The sequence below is a fragment of the Capra hircus genome, chromosome 13, assembly GCF_001704415.2.
Source record: "Capra hircus breed San Clemente chromosome 13, ASM170441v1, whole genome shotgun sequence".
Taxonomy (NCBI): Eukaryota; Metazoa; Chordata; class Mammalia; order Artiodactyla; family Bovidae; genus Capra; species Capra hircus.
In genome coordinates, this window is record NC_030820.1 from 16,194,878 (window position 1) to 16,207,041 (window position 12,164).

The 12,164-nt window shown below is 43.8% G+C and overlaps 1 protein-coding gene across 3 annotated transcripts in view; it reads left to right on the top strand.

Annotated features, from left to right (window-relative positions):
• Nucleotides 1–8,563, top strand: part of CDC123 (cell division cycle 123) — a 44,981-nt gene extending 36,418 nt beyond the window's left edge. For all 3 annotated transcript variants that reach the window (XM_005687855.3, XM_013968438.2, XM_018057008.1), the window contains 3 exons: nucleotides 1,106–1,234; nucleotides 7,137–7,274; nucleotides 8,292–8,563. In XM_005687855.3, coding sequence (XP_005687912.1) covers nucleotides 1,106–1,234; nucleotides 7,137–7,274; nucleotides 8,292–8,318 — 294 coding nt within the window. In that variant the 3' untranslated portion in view covers nucleotides 8,319–8,563. The remainder of the gene's footprint in view (nucleotides 1–1,105; nucleotides 1,235–7,136; nucleotides 7,275–8,291) is intronic.

The window sequence follows — 12,164 nt, forward strand, 5'->3', positions numbered from 1 at the left end:
CAGTTATTATTGGCTTGGCCCTAAAACTCGTTCAGGTTTGTCTGTAAGAGGGTATGGAAAACCCAAACAAACTTTCTGGCCAATCCAGTACATTGAAATGAAAGACAGCTGAGCATTTTCTTATGTCTTTGCTCAGTCATGTTCCATTCTCCTGCGACCCTTTGGACTATAGCCTGCCAGGCTCCTCTGTCCATGGGATTCTCCAGGCAAGAATTCTGGAGTGTGTTGCCATGCCTTCCTCCCGGGATCTTCCCCACCCAGGGACTGAACCTGAGTCTCCACTGTGGTGAAGTGTTTCCTGCATTGCAGGCAGATTCTTCACCTGCCAAGCCACTGGGGAAGCCCTTTCTTACATCTTCAGTAAGTTTTAAAAAATTCAAGCCTTTGTAGCAGGCTCTCAGAGGTGGGGGCTAGTCTGAGAACTGCTGGCCTCCTCCTGGAAGATCATTAAAGAACCCATGAGAGCATTCTAGTGATGCTGCTTTTGGTGGGACCACTTTGTGAGATTTCCCTTCTGCCTGCTTGAGTTTTATTACTTACTACATTATTCCATACAATTTTAAGTAAACAGACTTTGAGAAAATATACTGGCAGTATTAAACATGATGAGGCTGTTCAAGGATCTTACATAAGGTTGTAAGAGGCCCCACTGCCACCATTGCCCCCCAGAATTTGTATATTTCATATAAAAAGTAAAAATAGATCATTGTCATTTAACTAGCCTTATTCTTTGTAATCCATGTACCACGATATACACCTGAATAATTTCAGAATCTTCAGAGCAAAACAAAGAATTTTCTTCCACTGCTTGCTTCGGTTTTTGATGTAAAATTGATTGAAAGCAGAAGTCGGCATGCATGTCTTTGTCAGGCTTTCTTTTCCTGTCTCCTCTCTGCGTTCTCAGGTGGACTTCTGGGGCTCTGTGCCTGCTCTACTTAGACAGGCAGCCCTTCACAGATGGGGCCTGGAGGAACTACCTTTTCAAATCAGTGATATGATTTTTAAGATGAAATGAGATGATTTTGGGTAAAACAAGATCATCTTCCTGATAAGCCAGCTTACAGTCTTGATTTTATCCTTACTGGGCTTTCTCTCTGTCCTGCAGGGGAAGGTGTGGCTGATTGATTTTAATCCATTTGGTGAAGTCACAGATTCACTGCTGTTTACTTGGGATGAACTGTTATCTGGAACAAACCTAAAGGGTGACTTCAGTGAAGGAGAAGCTCTGGAGCAGGTAAGAAGATCAGAGAGGTCCCCAGGAAACTTGTCAGTGCCCTGAGGAATTGCCTCCTGGTTCCCAGGCACCCGACACAGATTAACTCTGTGATCCTTGCCCGCAGTGGTGGTCCAGAAGGGGGTGTGTGCTTTGTGATTTATTCACTTCATCATTCACTATGGACGGAGGTTTGTGACATTGTACAGGAGGCAGTGATCAAAACAATCCCCAAGAAAAAGAAATGCAAAAAGGCAAAATGGTTGTCTGAGGAGGCCTTACAAATAGCTAAGAAAAGAAGAGAAGCTAAAGGCAAAGGAGAAAAGGAAAGATAGACCCATTTGAATCCAGAGTTCTGAAGAATAGCAAGGAGAGATAAGAAAGCCTTCCTCAGTGATCAGTGCAAAGAAATAAAGGAAAACAATAGAATGGGAAAGACTAGAGATCTCTTCAAGAAAATTAGAGATACCAAGGGAACATTTCATGCAAAGATGGGCACAATAAAGGACAGGAATGGTATGGAAGATATTAAGAAGAGGTAGCAAGAATACAGAGAAGAACTATACAAAAAGTTCTTCATGACCCAGATAACCACGATGATGTGATCACTCACCCAGAGCCAGACATCCTGGAGTACAAAGTCAAGTGGGCCTTAGGAAGCATCACTATGAACAAAGCTATTGGAGGTGATGGAATTCCAATTGAAATGTTTCAAATCTTAAAAGATGATGCTGTGAAAGTGCTTCAGTCAATATGGCAGCAAATTTGGAAAACTCAGCAGTGGCCACAGAACTGGAAAATGTCCGTTTTCATTCCAATCCCAAAGAAAGGCAATGCCAAAGAATGCTCAAACTACTGCACAATTGCACTCATCTCACACGCTAGCAAAGTAACGCTCAAAATTCTCCAAACCAGGCTTCAACAGTTAAGTGAACTGTGAACTTCCAGATGTTCAAACTGGATTTAGAAAAGGCAGAGGAACCAGAGATCAAATTGCCAACATCCGTTTGATCATTGAAAAAGCAAGAGAATTCAAGAAAAACATCTACGTCTGCTTTATTGACTATGCCAAAGCCTTTGACTGTGTAGATCACAACAAACTGTGGAAAATTCTTCAAGAGATGGCACTACCAGACCACCTTACCTGCCTCCTGAGAAATCTGTATGCAGGTCAAGAAGCAACAGTTAGAACCAGACATGAAACAACAGACTGGTTCCAAATTGGGAAAGGAATACATCAAGGTTATGTATTGTCACCCTACTTATTTAACTTATATGCATCATGCGAAATGCTGGGCTGGATGAAGCACAAGCTGAAATCAAGATTGCTGGGAGAAATATCAGTAACCTCAGATATGCAGATGACACCACCTTTATGGCAGAAAGCAAAGAAGAACTAAAGATTTAGCCTTTTGATGAAAGTGAAAGAGAAAAGTGAAAAAGCTGGCTTAAAACTCAACATTCAAAAAACTAAGATCATGGCATCCAGTCTTACCAATTCATGGCAAATTGATGGGGAAACAATGGAAACAGTGACAGACTTTATTTTTTGGGGCTCCAGGATCACTGCAAATGGTGACTGCAGCCATGAAATTAAAAGACACTTGCTCCTTGGAAGAAAAGCTATGAGCAACCTAGACAGTGTATTAAAAAGCAGAGACATTACTTTGCTGACAAAGGTCTATCTATCTAGTCAAAGCTGTGGTTTTTCTAGTAGTTGTGTATGGATGTGAGAGTTGGACTATAAAGAGAGCTGAGCACTGAAGAATTGATGCTTTTGAACTGTGGTGTTGGAGAAGACTCTTGAGAGTCCCTTGGACTGCAAGGAGGTCCAACCAGTCCATCCTAAAGGAAATCAGTCCTGAATATTCATTGGAAGGACTGATGCTGAAGCTGAAGCTCCAGTACTTTGGCCACCTGATGTGAAGAACTGACCGACTCCTTGGAAAAAACCCTGATGTTGGGAAAGATTGAAGGCAGGAGGAGAAGGGGATGACAGAGGATGAGATGGTTGGATGGCATCAGCAACTCGAAGGACATGAGTTTGAGCAGCCTCTGGGTGTTGGTGACGCTGCAGTCCATGGGGTCACGAAGAGTTGGACACGACTGAGCGGCTGAACTGACTAACTGACACTTCATCTAAGGAAGTGATAGCCGGATAGATTCTTTTCTAGTTACTTTTCTTTTTCTTGGCTCCTGTGTCCCCCCCACCTGAAGAGAGTCCTGGCTGTGGGTCAGGTCACGTGTCTGTTTATTCTGGTCCAGCCCTGGGCTGCTGCACGTGGACAGAGGGATGTTGCCCAGCCGTGTGGACAGGGGCTTGTCCAATCAGAACCCCTGGCTTCCCCAGGGCTTTGACCACAGGCTCTGTCGTCCTACCAGCGTCCCCTTCCGCTGGCCACAGTGGCTGTTCCACGCCCTCCATGCTCCTGGGAGCTTCTGCCCATCACTCTTGCCCTCCTCAGTGGGTACTTTCACAGCTCCCCTCCCGGGAAGAGAGAATCATCGCTGAGAATTTGCTCCCTTTAACTGCCATCAAACCTATAGACTCATTGCATCCTTCCTCCAAGTCCTGTGTCTGCCCTGCATCTCACCAGATTCCTGGGGCTGCCAGTGCTTTCTTTCCTTTCTCCAGTCTCTTTCTTTTTTTTTTTTTGCAAGCTCCAATCTCTTTATTTTCTCTGAAAGTAGTTCACCATATTTTGACGCCTTCAGTCTTAGTAGCAAGGCCTCCCTCAGGTCCGTCTCCATCCAGCTGCTCTCTCCTTTCTCCTCATGTTCATGGCCACCCCTTCTTTAGACAACTGTATATTGCTCTTTTCAGCCTATAAAAGTGATACATGCCCGCTTTTAAAGGAAATTCTAAAATCACCCATGATCCTGGCTCCTTGAGAACCGCTGTTATATTTTGGTGCATAACCTGCTTGCACACATAAACATGAGCCTTTTTAAAGTAAATGAGAGAACACTGCATCTGTAGTCCTTGTCTGCTGGGTTCTTCATTTCATATTCTCATGGGTGTTTTCTGTCTTCTACAAAATAGTTTTATCTTCATATGATCATTTAAAAATGATCTCTCAGAGAGAGAGAATTAGAAAGAAGTAACACTTGAAATCCTGCCACCTAGAAATGGCCGCCCCTGCACCATTAAGGTTTCCTGGGCATTTTTTGTATATATTCAAATGCACAGACTCCCATTATTTCGGAAGTGGGGTCCCACCGGTCCCTCTCCTTCTGTCAGGTTACAGTGCCAGGTACAACTAAGGTTTGTTGAATTAATGAATGAAGGGATCTTAACAAAATCACTGCAGATGGTGATTGCAGCCATGAAATTAAAAGACGCTTACTCCTTGGAAGAAAAGTTATGACCAACCTAGATAGCATATTCAAAAGCAGAGACATTACTTTGCCAACTAAGGTCCGTCTAGTCAAGGCTATGGTTTTTCCTGTGGTCATGTATGGATGTGAGAGTTGGACTGTGAAGAAGGCTGAGCGCTGAAGAATTGATGCTTTTGAACTGTGGTGTTGGAGAAGACTCTTGAGAGTCCCTTGGACTGCAAGGAGATCCAACCAGTCCATTCTGAAGGAGATCAGCCCTGGGATTTCTTTGGAAGGAATGATGCTAAAGCTGAAACTCCAGTACTTTGGCCACCTCATGCAAAGAGTTGACTCATTGGAAAAGACTCTGATGCTGGGAGGGATTGGGGGCAGGAGGAGAAGGGGACGACAGGATGAGATGGCTGGATGGCATGACTGACTCGATGGATGCGAGTCTGAGTGAACTACGGGAGTTGGTGATGGACAAGGACACCTGGCGTGCTGCCATTCATTGGGTCGCAAAGAGTCGGACATGACTGAGCAACTGAACTGAACTGAACTGATCCCTGCTGGCATCTTAAGAGTTGTGGGCTGTTAAAATCTGAGTATCAGGGAAGAAGAATGCAAATTATTTGGCCCAAGGTTATTTTTAAATATGAGGAACAGAGTTATTGTATAGAAACAGTTGTATAAGATTCACTGTATGGGGACTTCCCTGGTGGTCCAATGGTTAAGATTCTGAGCTCCCAGTGCAGAGGGCCCAGGTTTGAGCCTTGGTCGGGGAACTAGATCCCACATACTGCAACCAAGAGTTTGCATGCCACAGCTAGAGCCAAATAAATAAATATTAAAAAAAAAAAAAAAGATTCACTGTATGATCCGAATTCATTCATTTATCCATTCAGCCTTCCTTCCTTTCCTTTTTTCCTTCCTTCCCTCCTTCCTTTCTTCTTAATGTAAACAATCTTATGCTGGAGGTTAGGGATGACAGAAGAGCAATAGGAACTGGCTCCTGCCTTTCTCAGCACCCCTTCCTGCCTGTCCTCCAATGCACAGAGACCTGCCTGCCTTCCATTCCTCAAAGCTGCAGAGCCCTGCCTGGCCTTCAGGTCTTTGCACTGGTTGTTTCCACTGCGTCCAAAGCTGAGTTTGCTCCAGACCTCATGAGGCTGCTTTCATCATACTTTTCAGTTCTCAGCCCAGATGTCCTCTCCTTAAGCAAGGTCCCACCCCCCCAGCCCACCCTCAAGAGGAATCTTCATGGTTCTCCTTTTACCATAGCTCCTTGCTGTCCTGTTTTTATAACTTTTTTACTCTATGGAATGATCTTGTTTATTTATTTGCTTGCTCGGTGGCTCCCTACCCTCTTGTTTTCCAGTTTTTCTCCCTTCCCCAGAACAATGTCCAGCAGACAGTAGGTATTTCGTGTGTGTGTGTGTGTGTATTAATCGCTCAGTTGTGTCCTTCTCTTTGTGACCCCATCGACTGTGACCCACCAGACTCCTCTGTCCATGGAATTCTCCAGTCAAGAATACTGGAGTGGGTTGCCATTCTCTTCTCCAGGGGATCTTCCCGACCTAGGGGTCAAGCCTGAGTCTCCTGCTTGCAGGCAGATTCTTTACTGTCTGAACCATGGCTGGGCTCTCTGTCATAAGGTATGGCCTGCTTTCTAGGGCTTCACTGTCCTGTTCCAGCCAGGTTCCCAGGGTGTCTCCACCTGTTGGACACCGCCCATCCCTCACCTCAGTATCTGCCACTCATGAAGCGCAAACCCATGGCCTCTGACTCTGGAACCCTTTTCAGCACCAGGGATATGTGAACATTCCATGCAAGACCTAAGCACGTGCAATAAAGAATGTGAAGACTTGTTAAATATGACCCTTGAATTTACAGTTTTACATTGGTGCTGAGAGAAATCTGTGAGTGAGTACATGAAGTGACATGAGAGAAGTGCAACAGTGTTAGGGGTTTGGGGCTCTCCTTTGCCCTCACTGTTGGCTTTATTCTCTTAAGGCAGTAGTTTCCTACAGTGCACCTGTGGAAAGTGTCAGAGTTTATAAAGCATGCTGGCCTGTGTGGGCCTGCCTGAGGCAGCCTCAAGCCTGGAGAGAGCCGCCCACCCCCAGCCCCTTACAGCTACAGCAGCTATGCAGGCACCACTCGGGAACCACCCAGCCCCGCCCCCCATCGTCTGTTGTCTTCAGATACCTTAGATGTGTATTTTCTTGTGAACATGTGTTTTTTTTTTTTTAAAAAGACTTGCCTGGAGAAGGAAATGGCAATCCACTCCAGCACTCTTGCCTGGAAAATCCCATGGACGGAGGAGCTTGGTAGGCTATAGTCCATGGGGTCGCAAAGAGTCGGACATGACTGAGCGACTTTACAAAAAAAAATTAAACTTTAGAAAAAAAATAAATAAATAAAAATAAAAAAATTAAAAAAAGACTTGGTGCTTTCTTTCCCTTAGGAATCTTGATTTTCTATCCTCCCTAGTACAGAAGAGGAGTTGAAAATTCTATACCAGGATCTTTTTCAGTTTGAAGAATTGACTTAAAAAAACAACTTTCTCACCAATTTCTGCTCCTCCTTTTTTTTCTTCATGAAGGATGCTCCTGCCTTCCGTTGTACCAACAGTGAAGTCACAGTCCAGCCGAGTCCCTACCTGAGCTACCGGCTGCCCAAGGACTTTGTGGACCTGTCGACGGGTGAAGACGCTCACAAACTCATCGATTTTCTTAAACTGGTAACATTTATGTGTATTTAGTATGCTGGCCATCTCCACTTTCGAATTGATTCTTTAATATTTCATTTTTAGTCATATTCCACGTGGACTTCTATATGATGATTGGGAATTAAAGGGGCAGAATTACTTGAATGAGGTCATTTCATAATGATATACAGCAAGTACACTGAAAAAATAATTTATTGATAAAAATGATAGAAAATACTTTAACATGTGTATGCTTGTGAGTACACGCTCCTGGGGCTTCCCAGGTGGCGCTAGTGATAAAGAAGCCGCTTGCCAATGCAGGAGCCGCAAGAGACGCCAGTTTGATCCCTGAGTGGAAAAGGTCTCCTGGAGAAGGACATAGCAACCCCCTCCAGTACTCTTGCCTGGAAAATCCTATGGACAGAGGAGCCTGGCAGGCTGCAGTCCATAGGGTGGCAAAGAGTCGGACACAGTTGAAGTGACCTAGCACGGCACACGGTACAATACATGCTTTTGAATAATTTTCTTAACACTTGCAATCTTGAGGAAAATATATATAATTGACCCTCAAACAGTCAGGGAAAAATCCACACATAATTTATAGTGAGCACTTCACATTCATGGTTCTTTATCTGCGGATTTAACCAGCAGTGGGTCCTCCGTACCATAGTATTTACTACTGAAAAAAATCTGCATGAAAATGGCCTGTGCAGTTCAGACCCTTGTTGTTTAAGGGTCAACTGGCCTGAGAGCAAATAAGATCTCTGCCATGGGTACTCTGGGGTGAATGTGAGTATTTATGTTTCTTTGTAGGAGTATTTGTGCATAAAGAAGAAAAAGGAGAAAATTTTCAAATGTCTTGAGGATAATGTGCCCAGAAGCCAAAATTATAAACTAATGAACTACTTAAGGCATATTTTTCCACTGATAATTTTCAACCACATCTTTTGCCAGCGGCCTCTAGGAAATTATACTTGCTGACAGAAAAAGCAGTCTTAGCTGAACAAATTAGAATGTGCTGTTGTAATGTATCTTTGTTTCCTGTGACAGAAAAGGAATCAGCAAGAGGATGACTGATCAGCGTGCTAGAGCTCCAGGCCAAGTCACAGAGGAAACCACAGCTGCTTCTGAAGGCCAGGAAGAGTCCACAAGCTCCTGTTAACCCGGTTGGGGGGGTGGGGGGCATGGACGTCACTAGCTTTTTATATTCATGTATAAAGCTGAGGTAAATGGAGAGACTTTGCTACTTGTAAAAATAACACAATAAATAGAGCTTAAACAGGAAACTATCCTGTTCTGATGATAAAATACTTTCTATGAAATACCTTGTTCTTTGGCTCAGTCTATTTAGAGGTATCTCTGTTTCTTGTGGCTATTTTTTTTAACACCTGTCACTGTAGCTGGGCAAGTTTATCTTTGTTATCCAGCTCCTTCTTAATCATTACTTTTCCACTGGAAAAAATAAAACCCTATGTAATATAACACAGCCGTGTGCAACCCTTAGTACATGGCCATTGCTGCAGGAGGTAAGGAGCCCCCACCCTGTTAACCAGGCAGCAGGTTCTATAAGACCGTTTATGGTCGGTCAGCCATTGATTGGTGCCACAATGACCCCTCCCCAAAGAGAGCAACTGTCAGCTAGCAACCGGCAGTGGTCCTGCTCAGCCATTGGTCCATGCTGCAGTAGGCCCCTCCCCTAACTGAGCAATTGTCGGTGAGCAACTGTTAGTGGTCCTGCTCAGTCATTGGTCCATGCTGGAGTGGGCCCCTCCCCCAACTGAGCGACTGTCAGCAACCGTTAGTGGTCCTGCTCAGCCACTGGTCCATGCTGGAGCGGGCCCCTCCCCCAACTGAGCAGCTGTCAGTGAGCGACTGTTAGGGGTTCAGCTCAGCTAATGATTGGCAGCGTAGTGATCATCAGGTGGAGAGTAAGGTAAGAGGTGAATCCTGGCCTTCTTCCTTGGAGCTCTCCAGCTCACCTGGCCTCCAGCAAGCAGGTGAACTGATAGCCCAGGGAACAGGCCGGGCCTTGTCCTGCAGGTTCCAGACACCTCATCAAGGCTGCTCACTGGCTGGGCCCAGGCCTTGAGGCAGCAGCAACCCTCTCCCCAATTCCTGCCTCTGCGACCTCATGGCAGCAGCCCTCTGTACAGGTCACTGTCTGAGGAACCTACTCTCCTTCCCCTGCTATAGGGTGGTCTGAGGGCTGGTTGGGCCGTGGGTGGCTGGCTCCCTCAGGAATGATGTTTGGATAGGATCTGGAGACCTGGCCCTGAGGGAGCTGCCAGCTGAGATCTCCTTTCAGCCAGGACTGGATCTGAGGCTGACAGTTGTGCCTGGGGACCATATCCTTTCTTGTCAGAACCAAGAATATTATTTGTTTGGTGGAGGTTTATATTAGCATTGTTCCCTAACTATGACCGTGGTCCAGTGGCTGAGACTCTGAGCTCCTAATGCAGGGGTCCAGAGTTTGATCCCTGGTCAGGGTGCTAGATCCCATATGCCGCAACTAAGACCTGGCACAGTCAATTAATTTTTAAAAAAGAGGATCTGCTACCAAGACATTGGCAACAGCTCACCCGCCCCTCTCTCCCCTTTCCTAGAAAAGGCTTTACGGAGGGTTCTTAAGGAGTTTGGAGTTTTGGGGGCCTTGAGCCACCCGTCTCCCTGCGCAGCCCTTCAGTAAACCTTTCTCTCCTCCAGACTGACGTTTTGGTGGTGGTTGGCCTCTGCAGCAGGCACACGGGCTAGTATTTCGGAAACACATCACTATAGAAAATGTTTTTCCTGCTTTGAGGATTTTCATGTAGTTTTTCTATCAGTTAAGCTTTGGTTTGGGAACAGTTAAAATGCAGACTTCTCAAACTGTCAGCCACGAAAATTTTAGTACAGTACAGCCACCTTAATATATATTAGTAAAACTATCACAGATTTATTTATAATTCGGCCTTTTAAACAATTACTGGAATTTTGGGGGAGGTATTTTAGATTCACTTTTATAGGATGCCAATTTTGTAGTGATTCTTCAGTGTCTGGACCGATGATGATATTTCAGTGACATCTGATTTACTCAGCACTTACTAAATGCTCTTTATGTGTTACTTTGTGTCATGGAGCAATTGAAGGAAATAGATGTTCCACTTCCCGTGGTAACTAATGTATCAAAGAATATTTTATTAGTTGGAGGTGTATTTCTCAGCATCAGAAAGCATGTGAGTGCTCCCATAGAAAGACACAGAAATGGGGCAAAACCACTTCCTGTGTAGTTAAGACAGGTTACCTGTCTTACCTGTCATGATGGAAGATACATTTCTTGTTAGGTTATCTCAAACTCTAGCTTGCTGTGTGGTTTCTCTGTTAAAATCATTTGATGTTAGTGTTTTAAGTAGAAAGATCAAGTTTGTCAAATGCCATTTCTGAGGCCAACTGAGGTATAAGTGCTTCAAAAATATTTTTGTTTTTTAAACTGCTTATCGGCATCTGTTAACTCACACTTGAGGGATTTATTCCTGTGAGTTGATTTCAGCTGAGCTCTGAAGCTGGCTTTGTCAAGATGGCACCTGACCATTCAAAAAAAGGAAATACATTTCATACCAATTGAAAAAGTTCAAACTATATATAAGAAAAAAGACTCAAGCAAAATTTAGCAAATAGTTTATAAAAGGTGCAATACTCAGTGTAAAACTCATTAAACTTTTATTTTAATGTTCCTGAGGATATGATTGAAGGCATAATTTTCTGTGTAAAGTATGATTTGTGGCTGCTTCCCTGGCACGCCAGTGGTTAAGATTCCGTGCTGCCAGTGCAAGGGGGGTTGGGTTCAATCCCTCGTCAGGGAACTAAGATCACACATGGCACTCGAGTGGCCAAAAACCTGAAACATAAAAACTTAAAAAATGTGGTTTGGTACATAGTTTTTGTGGTGTGTTTAATTTTAGTTGACTATCCTGATGTTAATATTACACATAGGATAACATTCAGGAAATATTGTAAATTCAGATGTCACTGATGCCTGCCTAAATATTAGTTTCAATTTATCTTTTGATTCTGTTGGCATTATCTAATGTTCTTTCCTTGAGGTACCTCAGGTTTGCACTTGAATTTAGAGAATAAATGCCCGTGTGATTCCTTAGTGTGGTACTGAAATCCTGCCTTTGGAAGAAAGGACACTGCAGCTGTTGACTCTGGCAGGTTGAGATAAACATGTTCACTTTGTCCTACAGGCAGTAGCCGGTAGCACAGGCCTCCTAAATTGCTGACTTTGCCAAGAGACCTGTTTAAGGCAATGCCATTGTGATTTGCATATTTTGAGTTCATAAATCCTTCCTGTCTGCTCAGCCCTTCCCCTTTCTGGCAGTTGAGGATCATGTTTGTTAAAAAGCAAACAAAGCTTGTGTGTGTGACTGAATTTTCCAGCTTAAGTTTGTTTTCTTCCCTGTAAATTGGGAGGATAATAATCATAAACTCCATTAATTGAACTGACCCATGTAAAAATTTTCATGTAGCATGTTGTATGCTTAGGGGGTTAGTAAGAAACAGTAGCTGTTACTACCATTCTGCTTTGCAGACCTCTGTAGATTAAAGGAAAGTTCTTAACAGAACCAAGAAAATTTTGAGTGGAAACGGTTGCTTCAGAAATCATTCAGTCCAGTTTCTTTTCCTTTTTCCCTCCCTCCCTTTCCTCTTCCTTCCTTCCTTCCTTTTTTTTTTTTTTTTTTTTAGCAGAAAACTGCTCAGAATTAACACCTGCCCAGAATTGTGGCAGAATCAGTACCACAAAGGAACCTCTAGTTTAAGGATGTCTTCTAAGAATTTTTAGCCACGTGTTTTTTGTAGATGTTTCAGTCAGGACAAATTATTATTTTAATGGTAAAAATTTCCCCCAAATTGTCTTTTAAACATAAGTAGGTACAGATGCATTTC